The following is a 21,391-nucleotide window of genomic DNA, read 5'->3' as shown; positions in this document are numbered from 1 at the left end:
CCCTCTTTGGTGGTGCAATTAAAAAAATCTAAAACAATGCAATAATAGATTTTCATACATTTTTCTGCTTTAGAGCAGAAAAGTCCCGCTTTGTGCTGGGTATTTAGTGCGGTTATGATGAAATTAAAGCATAGTTGGAAGAGAATATTATTTATTGCACACCAGAAATCACAAATCAGTACAAAAATTACATAGACACACTATGTCAGCCTCCCATAAATTTAGGTAGAGGATTAGGGGTTCAGGTTTAGGTTTTAGGTCATATTTTGTATTTTATTAGAGAAAGAGAATAAAGGCATTTTTTTTTGTTTATTTGAATAAGGGATGATGGTGTTGGTTTACTTATTCGCTATTATGCATCAATGGGCAAGCAGTCGAGACCTCTGCATCTCATCACTCCCGGCACTACACACACGCAGTTAAGCACTCCGCCGCATCTTGATATTTTCTCTCCTGGCGTGCAGCCGGTTGCATCATCTAAAAACTCGTTTTGATTATTAAACATACGTTTCTTGCTTCGCTGTCAATGGTGAAGAAATAATCGGAAGTTTTTCGTGACATCCATACTCATATTATAAATGCGAGTGTGTGTTTGTTTGTATGTTTGTACGTTTGTCCGTCTTTCACGTCGAAACTGAGCGACGGATCGAAGAGATTCTTGGCATAGAGATAGTTTATGGGCCAGAGAGTGACATAGGCTACTATTATCCTGGAAAAATGCAGAGTTCCTGAGGGAACAGCGCGCGATACCTGAATTCCACGCGGGCGAAGCCCTAGTCTTTACATAAATATAGATAATAAAAAAATTAAAAATCAAAAACCCAACTGCCAAAAAACTAAAAAATAAAACAGTCAGAACTCATTCAAAATCGTAGCCAGCACTAAAACACTTGGTAGTGGGTCCTGACCTGACTGTTGAACTTTAAATTAGGTACTTAAACCACTCTAGATTCAGGATTTATTTCTTTTCAGTTTTTTGGCGGTCAGCATAGGTTTCATATTTTGTTTGTTTTTCTTTTTTGATATTTCTCTGAAAATTATAAGTAGATTAAAAGTATTAAAAAAAAGTATATATTACAACGTAGTACATGTTTATATATTACAACAGGCTAATTATAAGCTTTCATTTGATACCCATATTGTTGCAACACAAAAATAAATTTCAATGAGAATTTTTGGACAGGCGAAATATCGCTAGATGGCGTTAGTATCGTGAGGTACGTTTGACATTTCTGTCACGCTTGTGATTGGATAAACATCTAAATGAGCCAATCGCAAGCAAGGCAGAAACGTCAAACGGACCTCACGATATAACACCATCTAGCCATGCTTCGCTTGTCGAGAAACCCTCATTCCCCCAACTGTAGCAGTGTACAATAAAGAGTCATTGGTATATCCTATTGTATTGTAAACGAATGGGTCAAGATTGATTCTTACTTCTATAGGTATTGCCAAAAGAACTGACGTCTACATTACCGCATATTACTATGATTATGCTTGTTACCTCGTAGTTGTTTATAGACGCTGCTTTTATCGTCTGGTTCATCAGCCTGCGCAGCCGGTTCTGGCTCTGGGTCTGCTTCTTCAACTGCCGGTTCGGGGTCTTCAGATTGTAGTGCATCTTCGTTTGCATCATTTCCGCCTTCTTCATTTGCTTGCGGGCCGACAGGGCATTGCGACGGATCGCACTTTATAACCCCAGCGCTAACGCATATGCACGCATAACACATATTGCTGACCTCTATAGCTGTCCCTTCCACGCAGTTTTTAGCCTTTACTGTAACAAACACATAAATAGTTTTTTGTTAAAAATTTCATTTTTAATACAAGTTTTTTTAAAGACTGTCATCATCATCATCATCATCCCAGCCTATATATGTCCCACTGCAGGGCACAGGCCTCCCCTCAGAATGAGAGGGCTTGGACCATAGTTCCCACGCGGGCCCAGTGCGGATTGGGAACTTCACACACACCATTGAATTGCTTCGCAGGTTTGTGCAGGTTTCCTCACGATGTTTTCCTTCTTTTGTAAAGACTGTACTTTTTGTAAACTGTAGTTGCATTGTCATCCAAACTACATTGCCGTACCAAATTTCAAGTCGATGTCATTAAACGTTGAGGAGTTCCCTCCTGCAAGATGCCAGGATGTCACTACCAGATTTACATAGGTAAGTATGCCAAATTTGAAGTCAAACCGACCACTGGAGTGGGTCAAATTCAACTTGCAAGATTTAATCCGCACATATGTACATACCTACATAGATATTAAGCTTGTAATTACGAATATTTTATAGCTTTTTTCCGACTTCGGCTAAGTCTCACGGCAATGTAGTAATTCACAAATGTAGCTATTATCACACCACACTTCATCCAAATCTGTTTAGCTGTTTCACCAATAAAGAGGTACAAACGCAAGCATATAATTTTTCGTATTTATGATAAAGATGTCGTATTACGTACCTCGCATCTGTTTATAGAATTCCTGATTATAATCAGCACTGACAAAACAAAATGTGATGATGAAAGTCGCTGCCTGAAACAACATTATTTATTAGTGTATTATAAAGTTTATAGTGACGAAAAAACCGGTCAAGTGTGAGTCAGACACTAAGATTTCGTAGATAGAAATATTTAATAAAAGCAAAAAGACAGTGTATACGTACTTAATAGTGTTTTATAAGAACAACGTTAATTTCTGCAGTTCAGTGGTTTCGGACATTTTCTTTTAGGTACTTGTAATATAGAAACACAATTCATAACCGTTGAGATACATACATGAACAAAGGCGAATTTAAGATTGGTTTTTTGGAATCTTTTTGTATTTTTTATTTCAATTCCAATTTTTTACTTTTACGGTCATCCCGTAAAACCTAATTTGAAAATACAAACTGAAATATAGATGCACAGAAAAACCAGAAAAATATGACCAGCACTGGGAATCGAACCCAGGTCCTCGGTATTCCGTACCGCGTGCTATACCGTTACACCACTGCTGGTCAACGGTACAGACACGAATTTCCCCTATGCACCTCATATCTCAGCTTGTTTGTTTCTTATTTAGCCACTTAAGCAGTGACGCTAGCGACATCTATACCGTAGTCTTCATCGAGAAACTTTCCGCACTCCATTGGAACCAACCGCTCACCCGGACAAGAGATGTCGTAACTAGCAATCAAATTAAGATACGGACTTCTCCAAGGCCTTGTTACGTATGGTTTTATATTAGTGTTCATGAAAGTAAAGTTCAGATAATAATGTAGGAGTCATCATCATCAAATTAGCTGTAGGACGTCCACTGTTGGACAAAGGCCTCCCCCATAAGCCTCCAGTTGCTTCGGTTGAAAGCGGCTTGCATCTCGACCAATCGTAAATCCGCGGAAAGTCGATATGGTTAAAGAACCAGGTCATCCGTCCATCTCATTGGTGGACGTCCTACGCTGCGCTTTTCGATCCGCGGTCTCCATTCGAGAACCTTTCGGCCTCAACGGCCATCTTTTCTCAGTGCTATAGTAGGCCAATAGTATTATAGGAGTTGAAAAAACAAATAAGGATTAAAATAGTTTTTATTTACGTATTAATAACTTACGATGCATGCCAAGTTGAAGAGATGCATTTTGTCCAACAGTGGTCCAAGTTAATGAGAGAATATCAAAATCGTGTGTAATATGAAACCAATTTAAGTGGAACTAATTGACCTTTTAACACATTGATTGATTTAATTAAACGGTATAATAATACAAAGATTAATAAGCATGAAATTTTCGACATGTTTGCACCGTACTCAGTTTTGTAATTGTGAAGTAATAGTACATTACTGTAGAGGCCGGGAAGTAGGGGGTTGCCGGCCAAGCAGATATAGACATGGATAGGAATGCGAGGCCGGCAACCCCAGGTTCCGGCCGAGGCTTGTATAGTGCTTTTTTCAAACATTACACGAAAAAAAAAAACAAGAAATGAAGTTGGCGGGACGCTAGTCTGGTCGCGGTGATGTGTACGCGCGTGTCGCGCTGGCTGCTGGCGGTGCTGCTGTGCATACTGTGGTGTTGCTGTGCGTGTCGCAGAGCGCGCGTTAAAACAAAAGACGGTCGCATTGCCGGCCAGGGGCCTGCAAGGTTGTATGAAATATCTTTGCAGGCCGCTGGAGAAACCGCGCGCACGCAGCTGAGCCACAGCGCCTGCAGCGCGATACTTCTCGGCCTATTATTTGTAACACAACGTCAATATTTCATGTCATGTTTGAGAAAAGTATTGTAAAGAAGGGTTTCATGGGTTAAAGTGGAAACATGCTACTAAAACGCGACGCCACGTCACGTCATCCGACGCATGTTTCTATCTGCAAGTCACCGTATTAACTATACGGCCCGGCGAGACGAGACGAGGCGAAACGAGAATTGAAATTTGTATGCATTCTCGCGGACCCGCCGCGAGCCACCGCGGGCCGCCGCGGGCGCCGCCATACAAAATTAAATTCTCGTCTCGCCTCGTCGCGCCCCGTCTCGTCTTGACAATCGTTACGTTTTGGAGGGAAACATATTTTAATTATTTTTTTAAAAGGGTTTAAATCAGTTATCTCATTTGCGACCTTGAGAGTTTATATCGCGTAATATAATAATAAAAAAAACCTCTGGGTGTTATCAGTTTTTTTTTTATCAGCGTGTCAAATTTGAATCGTCCAAATTGGTCAAAACTCGCGGCCTTCCCCTTAAAATTAAAAGGCGAACTTAAAAAAAATTGTAGGAATAGAATAGAATAGAATAAACTTTATTGTTTAGCCGTGTTACATACGAGTAGATGGTATTAAAATATTACTCTTACAATTGTTAGGTTCCAACGGTTACCCATTTCGAGTGTACAATATTTACTTAAAACTAAAAATAGGTAACCAACAAAACCAATTATAATTAATTTACATCAAAAAATTAATAAGTCAAAAAATTCTTTTAAGGAATAGAAACTGTTTTTATTCAGCCATTTTTTTAAATTACGTTTTAATTTCATATCTTGCAGTATCTTTAACTCATTAGGAAGCTGATTAAAAACTTGAATAGCACTAATAAATGTGCTTTTGCCATAAGTTTTATTTTTCACTAAAGGCAATGATATATTATACCTATATTGAGTGCGTAAGTTATGGCGTAAGGAAGCTAGTGCAGCAGATAGCAATACAGATTCGAGATTGCTTATAAATTATGGTAGGCTCCTGTATTGTAATATGTAAACTGTAAACTGACTGTATTGGTACGAAAAGGAATGAAAGAAAGAAAAAGATAGATTTATTTTGGTTCCATCAGTACTACTACCTTACATTTATAAAATTAATAGGTAGGTAATTCAAAGATTTTAATTAAAAACACAATTTTCAAGTATTTTTTTTATTTCAAAAAAACTGGTAAGAGAGCTTGAAGTCTAACTTAATTTGTTTTCATTGTGAATTTTCAATGCAATGCAGTAGCAATCGGTGGGCCACATCGCTCGTACGTAGCGAGGCAAGTTGTCGTTCATTGTGGCGTTCGAAAGAGGAGGACTTTGTTCAGCAGTAGACGTCTTCTGGCTCATGATGATGATGATGTGAATTGGCAATATTGCCATGAATTCAGCATTTTAAAATATAGTCCAGCTAAGTACAAGTACAGCTAAAATCAAGCCTTCGAACCTTTTTATTACTCACCTTTTTTTTACACTATGCAGGCTAATTTTATAGCAAAAATACTTGTTGGTGGTGCAATTAAAAAAATCTAAAACAATGCAATAAAGGATTTTCATACATTTTTCTGCTCTAGAGCAGAAAAGTCCCGCTTTGTGCTGGGTATTTAGTGCGGTTATGATGAAATTTAAGCATAGTTGGAAGAAAATATTATTTTTTGCACACCAGAAATCACAAATCAGTACAAAAATTACATAGACAGCCTCCCATAAATTTAGGTAAAGGATTAGGTTCAGGTTTAGGTTTTAGGTCCTATTTTGTATTTTATTAGAGAAAGAGAATAAAGATTTTTTTTTGTTTATTTGAATAAGGGATGATGGTGTTGGTTTATTCGCTATCATGCATCAATGGGCAAGCAGTCGAGTGCCCTTAGTGAAGGTAAGTTTTAGGTACAAAATACGTCTCGATCGCGTTCGCGTTAAAATCCCAAGTTGTATGCAAACACGAACAGCGCCTCTAGCGGAACGTTTGCAATGTTCGTGTTTCCATACAAATTGAGATTATAACGCGAACGCGATCGAGACGTATTTTGTACCGAAAACTAACACTAAAAGCAGCGACCTGTGCAACTCAGCACTCGCGGCGCTACACACATGCAGTTAAGCAATCCGCCGCATATTGATCTTTTCTCTCCAGGCGTGCAGCCGGTTGCATCATCTAAAAACTCGTTTTGATTAATAAACATACGTTTCTTGCTTCGCTGTCAATGGTGAAAAAATAATCGGAAGTTTTTCGTGACATCCATACTCATATTATAAATGCGAGTGTGTGTTTGTTTGTATGTTTGTACGTTTGTCCGTCTTTCCAATCGGGCCAGAGAGGGACATAGGCTACTATTATCCTGGAAAAATGCAGAGTTCCTGAGGTAACAGCGCGCGATACCGGAATTCCACGCGGGCGAAGCGAAGATAATAAAAAAATTAAAAATCAAAAACCCAACTGCCAAAAAACTAAAAAATAAAACAGTCAGAACTCATTCAAAATCGTAGCCAGCACTAAAACACTTGGTAGTGGGTCCTGACCTGACTGTTGAACTTTAAATTAGGTACTTAAACCACTAGATTCAGGATTTTTTTCTTTTCAGTTTTTTGGCGGTCAGCATAGGTTTCATGTTTTGTTTGTTTTTCTTTTTTGATATTTCTCTGAAAACTATAAGTAGATTAAAAGTATTAAAAAAAGTATATATTACAATGTAACATGTTTACATTACAACGGGCTAATTAAGCTTTCATTTGATACCCATATTGTTGCAACACAAAAATAAATTTCAATGAGGATTTTTGGACAGGCGAAATATCGCTAGATGGCGTTAGTATCGTGAGGTCCGTTTGACATTTCTGTCACGCTTGTGATTGGATAAACATCTAAATGAGCCAATCGCAAGCAAGACTGAAACGTCAAACGGACCTCACGATATAACGCCATCTAGCCATGCTTCGCTTGTCGAGAAACCCTCATTCCCCCAACTGTAGCAGTGTACAATAAAGAGTCATTGGTATATCCTATTGTATTGTAAACGAATGGGTCAAGATTGATTCTTACTTCTATAGGTATTGCCAAAAAAACTGACGTCTACATTACCGCATATTACTATGATTATGCTTGTTACCTCGTAGTTGTTTATAGACGCTGCTTTTATCGTCTGGTTCATCAGCCTGCGCAGCCGGTTCTTGCTCTGGGTCCTCTTCTTCAACTGCCTGTTCAGGGTCCTCAGATTCTAGTGCATCTTCGTTTGCATCATTTCCGCCTTCTTCATTTGCTTGCGGGCCGACAGGGCATTGCGACGGATCGCACTTTATAACCCCAGCGCTAACGCATATGCACGCATAACACATATTGCTGACCTCTATAGCTGTCCCTTCCACGCAGTTTTTAGCCTTTACTGTAACAAACACATAAATAGTTTTTTGTTAAAAATTTCATTTTTAATACAAGTTTTTTTAAAGACTGTACTTTTTGTAAACTGTAGTTGCATTGTCATCCAAACTACATTTCCGTACCAAATTTCAAGTCGATGTCATTAACCGTTGAGGAGTTCCCTCCTGCAAGATGCCAGGATGTCACTACCAGATTTACATAAGTATGCCAAATTTGAAGTCAAACCTACCACTGGAAGTGGGTCAAATTCAACTTGCAAGATTTAATCCGCACATATGTACATACCTACATAGATATTAAGCTTGTAATTACGAATATTTTATAGCTTTTTTCCGACTTCGGCTAAGTCTCACGGCAATTTTGTAATAATGGGGTAACGTAGGCTATTAATCTATAATAGTGTAACTAACTATTACCGAAAGAATAAAAAAACTGTCAAATGAGGGAAGGATTTGCACATCAATCTGTACAGTATAGGTATCTATGGATATCCAGTGTTAACAGAGCCCTGCTCCTAATCGAAACGTACGAACCAATCGGGTCATTTGGGATTGCTTACTGGCATAGACCAACAAACATAAACTAAGATATTCTGACTTTTTTATTGGTTGTGCTATAAGAGCTACCTTCGCCCCAAATTTCGATTTTCTGGGACAACTGGAAGGACCCCATACAGTATTCCCATCATTGTCTTCATTGAAGAAAAACATTGCGAGATATCATATATCAGCGGAAAAATAGGGATAAAAAGTGGCGCATGTAGTAATTCACAAATGTAGCTATTATCACACCACACTTCATCCAAATCTATTTAGCTGTTTCACCAATAAAGAGGTACAAACGCAAGCATATAATTTTTCGTATTTATGATAAAGATGTCGTATTACGTACCTCGCATCTGTTTATAGAATTCCTGATTATAATCAGCACTGACATAACAAAATGTGATAATGAAAGTCGCTGCCTGAAACAACATTATTTATTAGTGTATTATAAAGTTTATAGTGACGAAAAACCCGGTCAAGTGTGAGTCATACACGCAGACAAAGATTTCGTAGATAGAAATATATAATAAAAGCAAAAAGCCAGTGTAGTATACGTACTTCATAGTGTTTTATAAGAACAACGTTAATTTCTGCAGTTCAGTGGTTTCGGACTTTTTCTTTTAGGTACTTGTAATATAGAAACACAATTCATAACCGTTCAGATACCTACATGTACAAAGGCGAATTTATCCCTTTAATTTAAAGAAGCATGTTAATAACCGATAAAAACAAAGACTGAGTTGGTATTCTTGCTTTTTTTGTGTAAATTAAGTGGCTGCAGCGTTTTTAGCAACATTACGATACGAATGCTGTTATGAGGAATATAGTACGGATTTCTCCAAAGCCTTGTTACGTTTGGTTTTATATTAGTGTTCATGATTAAGTAAAGCTGAGATAATAATGTAGGAGTCATCAACATCATATTAGCTGTAGGACGTCTATAGTTGGACAAAGGCCTCCCCCCATAAACCTTCATTTGCTTCGGTTGAACGCGACTTGCATCTTGCATCCACCGACCGTAGATCCGCGGCTTTAACCAGGTCATCCGTCCATCTTTTTGGGTCGTACTACGCTGCGCTTTTCGATCCGCGGTCTCCAATCGAGAACCTTTCGGCCTCAACGGCCATCTGTTCTCCGTGCTATAGTAGGCCAATAGCATAGGAGTAGATAAAACAAATAAGGAAATAAAATGGTTTTTTATTATTAATGACTTACGATGCATGCCAAGTTGAAGAGATGCATTTTGTCCAACGGTGGTCCAAGTTAGTGAGAGAATATCACAATCGTATGCAATATGAAACCAATTTAAGTGGAACTAATTGACCGTTTAAAACATTGATTGATTTAATTAAACGGTATAACAATACAAAGATTTGATAAGCATGAAATTTTCGTCATGTTTCTAAGTAGTCAGTTTTGTAACTGTCTGCTTTTTAACCCCCGACGCAAAAAGAAGGGTGTCATGGGTTAAAGTGGAAACATGATACTAAAATGCGACGCCACGCCACGTTGTCCGACGCATTTCTCAAGTCACCGTATTAAATATACGGCCCGGCGATACGAGACGAGGCGAGACGAGAATTGAAATTTGTATGCATTCTGGTGATTTGCGCCACCCCCGCGGGCCGCAGCAGGCGCCGCCAGACAAATTTCAATTCTCGTCTCGAATCGTCTCGTCTTGCCTCGCCGGTGGAAAATCACCTTAATACTGGACTGATTTACTGACACGCGTTTGGTGGCATGACGTGGGGTTTTAATATTATGTCCGCACCTTTAGATGGCTACACGTGTGCGTATGTGGTCATAGCTCCCAAAGTGGACATAATTAGATACGATTTTTTTTATCGAAAGCCAGTTAAATAGAGATGGTTCTTAGTTAAGATTATTAAAATCGGATCTGTTGTTTTTTTTTTTTTTTAAATGCATAGAGCATAGCTGGAGAGCGGATGGTCGTTGGGGCCGAAAAGTTCTCAAATAGTGACCGCGTATCCGCATACGCAGTGTAGGACGTCCACCAACGAGATGAACGGATGGCCTTGGATACAGCCGCGGGTTCACGATGGATGCTACGGCTGTTGATGATGACAATTGTATTGTTTAATTTGTTATTGTACAAAAAACAAGAGAATGGGATATTAAAATTAAAAGGCGAACTTAAAAAAAATACCTTAGGTACGAAAAGGAACGAAAGAAAGAAAAAGAAAGATTTATTTTGGTTTTATCAGTACTACTACCTTACAGACTTTAGAAGCCGTGGTGGCCTAGTGGTTTGACCTATCGCCTCTCAAGCAGAGGGTCGTGGGTTCAAACCCCGGCTCGCACCTCTGAGTTTTTCGAAATTCATGTGCGGAATTACATTTGAAATTTACCACGAGCTTTGCGGTGAAGGAAAACATCGTGAGGAAACCTGCACAAACCTGCGAAGCAATTCAATGGTGTGTGTGAAGTTCCCAATCCGCACTGGGCCCGCGTGGGAACTATGGCCCAAGCCCTCTTGTTCTGAGAGGAGGCCTGTGCCCAGCAGTGGGACGTATATAGGCTGGGATGATGACTACCTTACAGTTATAAGATTAATCGGTAGGAAATTCAAAGGTTTTAATTAAAAACTCAATTTTCAAATAGTCTTTTTATTTCAAAAAAACTGGTAAGAGGGCTTGAAGTCTAACCGAATTTGTTATCATTGTGAATTTCCCAATTTCGAATGCAATGCAGTGGCAATGGGCGGGCCACATCGCTCGAAGAACAGATAACCGTTGGAGGAGAAAAGTTCTCGAGTGCCGACCGCGAACCGGAAGACGAACCGTCGTAGGCCTCCCACTAGGTGGACTGACGACATCGTGAGAATTGCGGGTAACCGGTAGATGCAAGTGGCGAATTGTGGTTCATTGTGGCGTTCTAAGGGGGAGGCCTTTGTTCAGCAGTCGTCGTCTTCCGGCTGATGATGATGATGTGGTGAATTGCCAATATTGCCATGAAATCAGCATTTTTACAATATAGTCAATCACAAAGTTAAAATCAAGCTTTCGAACCTTTTTACTCAAAAGAATCATTATTTAGATTACTGATTGTGGTCCTATTTTGAAATCTATATTTATCATCGCATCCTATCAGCTGCTTGCATTTCACTATGCCGGGGGTAATACACTCACAATAGCAACATTGGCATTTTGCTTCAACTCTATCACCCTGTTTGCAATCTTTTGCTAAATCTGCAAAAAATATATTCATTGAGTAAATTTACTGTTCACCAAATGCTGTGGTGGCCTAGCGGTTTGATCTATGGCCTCTCAAGCAGAGGACATTGGATTCAAAGTGTTCAAACCCGGCTTGAAACTCTGAGCTTTCGAAATCCACGTGCAAAGTGAAGTACCATGTGGTGTGTGTGGTTCCCAATCCGTACTGAATGCAATGGCATAGCAGTGTTTTTCAACCTTTCTCATCACACAACCCCTTTAGTATGAATAAAAATTTCGCGACCCCCCTTCCCGTTGTTTTTTTTTCATGTATTTTATTTTGGGACAAATATAATTAGTTACCGCATTTACTTAATAAATATTTTTAAACTTTTTTTTTAATTGAAGTAGTGTTCCCAGCATCTAATAGGAGCTCCGCGACCCTCCTCAAGAGGCTTTGCGCGACCCACAGGTTGAAAAAACAATAATATAAGTAGGATGTCATTCGCGCACCGGGAAGAGCTAGGCGAGTGTTTAGTCACAAAAAAGATAGGTACATACAGAAATCAATCTACGTACAAAGTGCGCTCGAGCAACGCACACATAGACACTGCTCGCGGACACGATATCTCGGACCAGTTGGGACCAGTGCGAGCGCGAGTGCCATCCGCTTGAGACACGCGTCTGTGAACTTTTTTGTGCAATAATGGAGAATGCGAATTCATTACACTTTAAAACATAATAATCGTGCATTTCGCTAATGTCCAAATCGTCGCAAGATATTTTCTGTGACAAAATTGTAACATAACAATGACATTAACATCAAAGTATTTTAGTATATTATTAATATTTCCATACTTTCCGTTTCATTCTCAACAATAAATTCAACGACTAGATACAAGTGCCACTACCACAATAGTTCTTTTCTGCATAAGCCATAGTTGACAACCCTAGAGTAGAGTAGTAGTAGTGAAGTACATACCTACATAAGATTAACCTAATAACCTAATTCTGTTCCTATTTGTTTTGTGACTTAGTTTTCCTCAGACTAAACTACCTACAAGGTATGCCGGTGTAGCCACTCCTAGCGCCATCCGGTGAGGAAATCGAGAAACTCCAACATCATGCATGACCTGCATCGCACTTACAGCAGTACAGTTCATACCACCGGACCACCAGATCAACCAGATCACCAGAGAGGACCAGTTAGGCGGGTTTTTTTAGCCGTACCTCACCAGAGGGGGTTTTACCTGTGGTGCAGGGTGTACGTGAACTACTTTCATGAACCTGCGTCCGTGTTATGACACCATTGCACACGGACGCTACTTGGGCTAGAGACGCCCCTGGCGGTATGCTATTCATTTATATTCCTCTAAATATTAATTCTTTGAATAATACATACCAGCCAGTTCTTCGTAACCATTCTCAACTACATTATTAATCGACAGTTTTTGCGTCATTAGTTTTTCTAACTTTGGACGGAAACATAGCTTTGTTTCTTTACGAGATAGTTTGCCGCAAACCTTGGTGCATATTACTCTGTCCTTCTTCACGCATTCGCATTGAATACAATTTCTTGCATATTTTTGTCCCACTCTACACACTGCAAAATGTTCTGAAATGAAAAAAAAACTTAATTTATGCTTAGGGCTTACGCTAGCTGCCGCGTATGAAAGAAAGAAAACATGTATGTCTATCGCTCACTATCGTATAGCCTCATGGCGCCATTGACTAGTGCAGTCCTCAGCATTCCGTGCTGCGTGCTATACCCCTACACCACCACTGGACAGGAGTACAGACACAAATTTCTCCTATGCACCACATATCTTAGCTTGTTTGTTTTCGTATTTAGTCACTTAAGCAGCGACACGATCGATGTGGATTTTATGGCATGACCGTATTTAAAAGTAACAAAATTTGGAGTTGAAATAAAAAATACAAAAAAGACTCCACTTTAGGAAAGATTTTGTCAATAGTAACTCTAAGGGAAATAAGTTTTTGGTAAAAAATTCATTTTTAATACAAACTGTTTTGCTGACTGTACTTTTTGTTGACTGTATTTGCATTATTGCTCAAACTACATTTGCATACCAAATTTCAAGTCGATGCTATTTACGGTTGAAGAGTTTCATCCTGCGGAGTCGATCCTGGCCTACTAGGATGTCAATACCAGATTATTATATAGTCACGCAATTTACAAAAATATGCCAAATTTCAAGATAATCCGACTATTGGAAGTTGCTCTAATTGCAAGATTTGATTACAGACAGACAAATGGAACAGGTGAAGCTATATAATAGCTTGTAAAATCACTGCTGAACGGTCAACTCAATGCAAGCTTTTAGTAGCTATAGAAAATAATAATTATTCCCGGAGTACACAATGATATATTTATGTGTATTTATAATGAATTTTTGAGTTAATTTAAGTTTCGGTTCTTTTATCTTTTCATTGTATTTGTACTCTTGTGTCTGATATCCTGTCAATCGTTCGAAGGTTAACTGGAAGATCTTAATATCCTGTGTTCTGTTATTTTCATGTGTTTTAGATACAATAAAGAGTTTTACAATACAATACAATACATATCCAAGCAACGGTATTTAGAATTTTCTAACAGCTCTATGAGAGAGAGAGAGAGAGAGAAACATTTATTTACACATATTCGATACACATAAAAATACATTAGATGGAGAAAACAAAATAATAATAATAATAATAATAACATCGAATAGTATAAAGAAAGAAAAGTGAGAGAGAAAGTTAGTATAAAGAATCGAAAGTATCGAATAGTACTATCTTTTACTCGGTCATATTTTAGGTAAGGTACCAACTTCTAAATAAATACTATCTACTAAAAGTAAAGGTTAATTTTAAAATTAAAGGCACAGGCAAAATCCAGTAGTTATTGATTGATTGAGTGTTAAAAAACCGACCGAGTGCGAGACAGACTCCCGCAGCGAGGGTTCTGTACAAATTTGTAGGTATTTATGAATATCAAGTGTTAGCAGCGTCCCTCCCTTAAGCCTACAGTATCCAATTTGCTTAGTATGCTCCTCATATTTTTAACATGACTGGCAATCCCTTTGAAACTCATATACAGAAAGTTAAGGGCTAACTCTACTGACGTCTAGTCGAAAACACGATTCGGTAAAATTTTCTCTATAGAAAAATCGCAAAGTAGGCTCTAAATATAAAAATAAACGGCTAATATTCAAAAATACTTCGATTACAACTTAATTTGGATTACAATAGTATAATGACAAGGTAGGTGATGGTAGCTGCACTTTTTAATAAATGTATGTATTCCTGTAAAACAGAGATACCTGAACTACCGACAAAAACCATTTTACCGCTGGCCGCTCCCCTGGCCATTCTCGCTTTGGCTTCGGACGGGTAGGCTGCGTCGCTTGCATTCAGCGCACACACGCACACATACAGGCTATACAGTAATTACTTTCGCGTATAGTAATTATTTTACTAAGTAAAATTGTATCTGATTATAAATAATTATACTCGTCTATAATGTAAAAGTTACCAGGTAAGTAGTAGTTTGTGTTATGTTACTGGGTTTGGAACGTAAAACTTGAGTGACTTTTGCGCCGTAATTTAGCGCGAGCTTGTGTGCGTGCTACGAGCGATGCGGTGCGGTGAGGCGGGGGCAAAATCGGGATTTGAGCTGAGGTAGTGCGCGCCCTTAAGCAAAATGTACGCAGTATGGGGTCAACTTAGATGGTTTATTGACTTCAGACATGAAAAAAATTTATTTTCAGATCTTAATTATTGATCGTGCTATATGAACTAATTTTATACAATTTTATTAAGATTCTAGAACAGCCGCCGGCAGTACCCTATAAATTTTTCGGTCAAGGTAATTGAATTTCCGTTCTTATTGACTGTACCTTTTGATTGCGTTGACTTAGATGCTTAATTTTTTCACAGCTTCAAGGGACTGTAGACGTAAGTATATATGGTTTTAGTTTCAACTCAATACCTCTACTCTACACGTTCCTGAGATAAAAGGTCTTGACAGATAGACGGAAGGACGGACAAAGCGATTCTATCCTAAACAAAGATTACCTAAGTTAAGATTAGAAGTTAAGCAATGTAATTTAAACAGAAATAATTTTCAGAGAAATAAACAGTTTAAATTTTATTTTATTTATTATCAGGGTACCGTGTTTTCCGTTTTTTTACAGAACCCTAAAAATGCAAAATCTTTTATCGATATCGATAGAAAACAAATTCATTACTTGCGCGCCCTAGCGATCTTGTTAGAAATACTTCGTAGTATTAAATATATTGACCCGGATAACTCACGTCTTAAATCGAGTTTAGCCCGACATGTTGTTTAAGACGTGAGCTATCCGGGATATATTTAATATGAGTGAGTCTCACGGTAGGTGTAGTACTTCGAAGCGATCGCAACTCCGCGCACCGCAGCCACGAATAGTTAACAGAATTGTTTTCTTTTAAAAGTTTGCATGTATATTAGGTCTGGATAAGTGCTCATAGCTTAGAAGCATGGCCGCCTTTGAGGTACGGGCTAGGCGTGTAACTTATTATTAATTTTAAGTGGTTAATGTAATTGCTCTGTACTTTGTTGGTGTGTTGATCAAATAAATACTTGCCTTTTTCTAAATTATTGTTAATATCAAATATGCATGTAAAAACACAACCTAAATCGATGACTATATAAGCCACCTGAAACAATAAAGGTTCATATTAAGTAAATCATTATCATTATCCTCATCCCAGCATATATATCTCACTGCTGGGCATAGATCTCCTCTTGAAATGAAAGGGCTTCGTGTCGGACACGCCCAAAATAGGCTTTTCGTAGCCATTACGATAAAATTAAGTAATATTTTTCTAAGGATTTCGTATTATACACGGAATCTTCCAAGTTTAGGTATATTTTATACCTTAGGCTGCTGTTTACTCTTAAACTACTAATAATCCTCAAGCAAACTTAGCCATTATAGTTTTCCTTGAAAGTTTGATATACTTACTACCAATCCTTAATTTTTTCAAATTTTTCCACCCACCGGTTTAGATTTTAGAGGGGGGGGCTCGATTTTAATGAAAATTTGCACATTAAAGTTGAATAATTCGCAAAAAAATCAATGAATCGAAAAACCGTCTTAGCAAACCCCTAATGGATTTAAAAGACCTATCAAACGATACCCATTGCACACTATGGGGTTGGATGAGAAAAAAAAATCACCCCCACTTTACGTGTATGGGAGGTACCCAAAAAAAATTTAATTTTATTTTATATTGTACCATTTTGTCGGCATAGTGTACATATATATCCGTGCAAAATTACAGCTTTCTAGCATTGATAGTCCCTGAGCAAAGCCGCGGACGGACGGACGGACAGACATGGCGAAACTATAAGGGTTCCGTTTTTGCTATTTTGGCTTCGGAACCCTAAAAAGTGCGAGTTGGAAACTTCTCATAGACACCATTGAATCGCTTCGCAGATTTTTGCAGGTTTCCTGACGTTTTTCTTCACCGTAAAGCTAAGCTCGGGTTTCTCTAAAGAAATTTCGCAAATGAAATTCGAAAAACTTAGAGATGTGAGCCCAGACTTGAACCCACGATCCTCTGCTTGAGAAGCTAAGGTTAAACCGAGGTCAAACTACTAAATAGACCACCATGGTCTATTCCATCACGATTTAGTTAAAGGTAATGTAAGGTTAAGGTATACCGTAGGCGACAGCCTAGCAACCTGTCACTATTGTACCTTTTTTTTTGTCAAACTTTAAACCTAAAATTGCTAAAAGTGGCTCCGAAGCGGTAACGTTTCGGTGCTCTGCCTACCCTATTTGGAAATACAGGCGTGATGTTTGTGTGTGTGTGTGTGTGAGGTAAGTAACTTTGTATGCAGTTAGGTAGATATCTGGAACAACAGACAGACTACTTTTCATCCCGATATTCTCACCTTGACGCGGTTGTTTTTTGTGAAATTTTAATTAATAATTTTAATCCCGAGTAATTGTCGGGAATTTCCGTTTAATATTTTGCGAAATCCTGGGATCACAATCCAACGGCTAATGGTTTATGCGTGCGAACCCGCAGGTAAAAGCTAGTGGAGTATAAAATGAGTATTGTATTAACGCATTTTGATAATAAAATAATCTTACCACGAGAACAAAGTATGATACCCGCATTGTTCCACCTGTTGCAAGTTAAAATGAAGAAAAATGCCTATATTTATCTTTTTAGTGGAACCAATTGATTTTTGAAGACGTTAGTAACGAATTACAAAGTTGATTGGAAACAATCTCTTGTGTTGTTTTAGAGCCCGCTAGCTTGTTCGGCTTAATCAAATTCTGTATATCTAAATGTCGAGTGCGGAAGGTATTTTCATTTGAAATACCTACCTACTTGACGGAACCTAGAGAGGCAGAATCAGCGCTGGGGTGCTTCAGCATTATAAAATAAATAAATATAAATATCATAGGTAATATAAAACTCGAAGCAATCTCGTTTAAAGTAACTAGTTAACTTTATTATTATTGTAAGAATTGTTTCATCATCATCATCATCATCAGCCGGAAGACGTCCACTGCTGAACAAAGGCCTCCCCCTTAGAACCCCACAATGAATGACAACTCGCCACTTGCATCCACAAGTTTCCCGCAACTCTCAAGAATTGTTTAGTTCTGGTTTATTATGGATTCTACCATTTATTGTTATGGAAGAGCGGTGTCTCCTGACACAAGCATACTTTTTGCTTAATAGGAGGCTCCAACCTCGTCTGTATACCACCTAAAATACCGAAATAAACTTTTTTCATTTTCATTTTCATCATGGGACACTTGCCGGCAATTGACCTAGACCCAAACTAAGCAAAGCTTGTATGTACTATGGACACTAGGCAACGGATAAACATACTTATATAGATAAATACATACTTAAATACATATTCAACGTCCAAGACCCGAGAACGAACATTCGTATTATTCATACAAATATCTGCCCCGGCCGGGAATCGAACCCGGGACCTCAAGCTTCGTAGTCAGGTTCTCTAACTGCTTGGATATCCGGTCGTCCAATTGTGCTGAGCCAGTATCCGATTCGCAATCGCAATGTCATGCACAATCCTTCGTGTTGCCTAATTGCACTTTAATATTGTTGTGTCTTGTGTTGTCTTGTCTTAAAATTATAATGATGATGATGATGAATATACACATAGGAACCTACATGGCAGCTGGAAGCTATAATGGCCAGTACCACTACAAAACTATTAATCTTAAATGAAAGGTAAATTACAACAAATAAATTAAAATTAAATAAACTAAAACTACAATACGTAATTCTAAAAATTACCCTTGCGGCATGGTACCGAAGACGCTGCAGCATTTCCTCGCTGGATTATATAGAACGACATGCGTTGAGCGAGGAAGCTGCCAGCTCTTCGGTCTGCTGTGGGTATCTCTGATCGAGTCTCTTTAATAAGTCTTCGAAGAGACTCAAAGCGCCAGGGCCCCACGGATTTACCCCCAAAAGTGATCCCAATGCACAATAGTAAGTACTTTATCTACTGCAGAGGCCGGGAAAAAAAGGCTTGCAGGCCGAGTATGTATAGACGCCCTTGACAAGTTCTTTCACACCGAGGCTTGTAAAGTGCTTTTCTCAAACATGCACTGAAATAAATAATAACTCCTAGAAATCAACGTTTTATTCCTAAGACAACTAAAATTGTAGGAACCAGATTTCAATTATAACTACCATTTATATGCATAAGTGTTTATTAATTCATACATGGATTTTTAAAACGTTGAAATAATCCCAAAAAAATGAAATTGCTATAAAACATGTAGATATAACGGACTGCTAAAATAAAAAAAATCACAGATCACGTTTCTGAACGAAACGTTTGAAATGACAATGACACTTACTAAAAAACAAAAAAACGTGTATAGAGCCATGTCATTTTGTTATGACGATTAAAGTTTCTATCTATCTATCTATCTTACTTGCAAAATGGCTAAAGGCAACATACCTTTTTAGGTATAAGCTCGCCTTTGTTCTCCTCTGTGTGTATTTGTATTTTTATTTATATGTGCAATAAAGAGTTTACATACATACATACTTATACATGACACTTGTCAATTTTCCCGCCAAAACTTTTTTTTTTGAGTCTGCGTCTTTGCTGTTCGAGATGACGCTTTTAGGGCCGTTAGACACGAACTGTAGCCCATTTAATCAGCTACATTAATACTTTATTATGTTAATTAAATTGTGATTTCACTTAAAACACGTCCGCAATATGAATATATTTTTATATAGAAGGAATACCGGATGGATAATTTTACAGCAGACATTTTTCGTTTCGGACATCAGTCGTGAAAAGGGAATATTCATAGTCCTGTGCATTTATTCAGCAAATAATAAATGAACCATAGAAATTCAGATTCTTAATTTCCGGTTTTGTATAATGGTCTTTATCGTGGATATTTGACGTTTTGCATTGAAACAGTCGTCTTGCAGGCCTAGGCCTGCAACAGTATATTTGAAGCCTGTTTTAAGGAACACAACATAAACATTACATAGCCTGTTTTAGAAAAAAAGAATACCGTCGGCGACTTACGTTTACGTTACGTTACGTACGAACTCAATCGGTTATACCGGAACAAATTGGCTGTGACAAAGAGACACACAGACGTGCGATTGATCCTATTACAAGGGTTTCATTTTTTCCTTTCCAGATTCGAACCCGAAAATTTTCTACAAAATCACCAACTAACCTATATCCGAGATAAAATGCACCTTAATTCTTTACAGGCCGTAAATCTTTGGTTGCTGTAAACCAAATTAAAAACGTACGAAATGCACGCCGCATTGCGTTATTGCGCTCCGGATGGCGAATATTCTGGACATATGTTACCTAGTGGTGGGACGTCAGGGCGCCAAAACTTTTATATGCACAATTTGGTGTTTCATGGTTAAAAAGCTACATTCTACTTAATCCGTCTCTTAAATTATCAGAAAACTAACTTTTGCCTACAGCTTCGCTCGTTATAATTTAGAATAACATAGATTTACTTTCTGCGATAATTTTTTCGTTTTTTGATTGATTTTCGATGGATGGATATTACCTATTATGTAAATAATACACACATACTTAGGTACAAACGGTATTTTAAACAGATGGTACAAATTTAGTGATTCAAAAATCAACCTAATTGTAATTCAATAAAACTTAAAACCCTCGTTTCATCCTTTCAGGTGTGGAATTTTAGAAAACGTTAAGTATGTCTCTTTAGGTTTAGATTGGGCGTTCATGAGTCAGTGGGTCAGGTCTTCTCTTTTTAATTTTGGTAAGTATCGATATTTTATATTATATTTTGTATTGCTTTAATTTGTATTTTTATGTGGTTTATTTTTTTGTTGTGTGTAGTTTTGAAACTTTCTAAAATTGTATGAATGAGTTAATGTGGCAATAAAGATATATTTTTTATACCTACTTATTGGGCAAGTTTTTTTTGTGTTCTTCCTTCTTCAACTTAAGAGTTATACTCTTATCGGTTGAGTATCTTCCACACATCCCTCCTCTGAGCCATCCTCTTGACCCACTCGGTCTTTCCTTCCAGAATTGTTTTGAAGAAGCCGTCGTGCATATTCCCGCGTCTAGCCTCTATGGTGTTCAGAATTGTCAATTAAATAATAAAATGACAGAGATGAAAAGCGTATAGTTCGGGAGTGGGGGCCCGCGACGTCACGCCGTGTTAAAAATACAGAAAAAAATATTTAGCGAGTGAAATTTTAACAAATTCAATCTTAATATTAGTAGGGTTGCACAGTCGTCTTTATGGCAGTTTCCATTCGTATTTCTCCATTATGAATTCTTTGGTTCACATCAAATCTGAAACAGTCCTCTTCATTGTAATAAAAATCATAAAATTATGTGCCTGACTTTAAAATTCTCCTCAGTTCCTCGGTTACAGATGGAAAAGAATTAAAAGGCTACCGGATGTCGCGAGCTTTTAAGAGCGACGAGCTTAATAAATAAGTAAAGCTTTTCAGTTTTCAAATGCGGGGATAAGTAACTCCCTTAACTTGAGTCTAAAGCTTTGTCCACA

At 38.0% G+C, this 21,391-nt stretch overlaps 3 protein-coding genes across 4 annotated transcripts; all 3 read right to left on the bottom strand.

The window, feature by feature from the left end:
• Nucleotides 1-134: 134 nt before the first annotated feature.
• On the bottom strand, nt 135-3,687 carry LOC141435617 (uncharacterized). The gene is made up of 4 exons (XM_074098359.1): nt 3,587-3,687; nt 2,461-2,533; nt 1,505-1,777; nt 135-477 (listed from the first exon to the last, which is right to left on the bottom strand). Exons 1-4 carry the CDS (start codon nt 3,611-3,613, stop codon nt 353-355), a joined length of 498 nt encoding a protein of 165 aa, XP_073954460.1. The 5' UTR covers nt 3,614-3,687; the 3' UTR covers nt 135-352.
• Nucleotides 3,688-5,506: 1,819 nt separating this feature from the next.
• LOC141435618 (uncharacterized) lies at nt 5,507-17,554 on the bottom strand. Of its 2 annotated transcripts, XM_074098361.1 has the most exons (5): nt 17,447-17,554; nt 15,929-16,001; nt 12,703-12,915; nt 11,157-11,336; nt 5,507-5,653 (listed from the first exon to the last, which is right to left on the bottom strand). In XM_074098361.1, exons 1-4 carry the CDS (start codon nt 17,471-17,473, stop codon nt 11,161-11,163), a joined length of 489 nt encoding a protein of 162 aa, XP_073954462.1. In that variant the 5' UTR covers nt 17,474-17,554; the 3' UTR covers nt 5,507-5,653; nt 11,157-11,160. The 2 variants fall into 2 exon arrangements, with proteins under 2 accessions (XP_073954462.1, XP_073954461.1); XM_074098360.1 differs by lacking the exon at nt 5,507-5,653 and having other exon boundaries at nt 10,739-11,336.
• On the bottom strand, nt 5,735-9,450 carry LOC141435619 (uncharacterized). Its single transcript, XM_074098362.1, has 4 exons — nt 9,343-9,450; nt 8,474-8,546; nt 7,314-7,586; nt 5,735-6,361 (listed from the first exon to the last, which is right to left on the bottom strand). The coding sequence occupies exons 1-4, from the start codon at nt 9,367-9,369 to the stop codon at nt 6,252-6,254; spliced, it is 483 nt and encodes a 160-aa protein (XP_073954463.1). The 5' UTR covers nt 9,370-9,450; the 3' UTR covers nt 5,735-6,251.
• Nucleotides 17,555-21,391: the final 3,837 nt, after the last annotated feature.

The sequence above is a fragment of the Choristoneura fumiferana genome, chromosome 15, assembly GCF_025370935.1.
Source record: "Choristoneura fumiferana chromosome 15, NRCan_CFum_1, whole genome shotgun sequence".
Classification (NCBI taxonomy): domain Eukaryota; kingdom Metazoa; phylum Arthropoda; class Insecta; order Lepidoptera; family Tortricidae; genus Choristoneura; species Choristoneura fumiferana.
The sequence above is the reverse complement of the archived record's forward strand: the minus strand, read 5'-3'. Positions and strand labels throughout refer to the sequence as shown.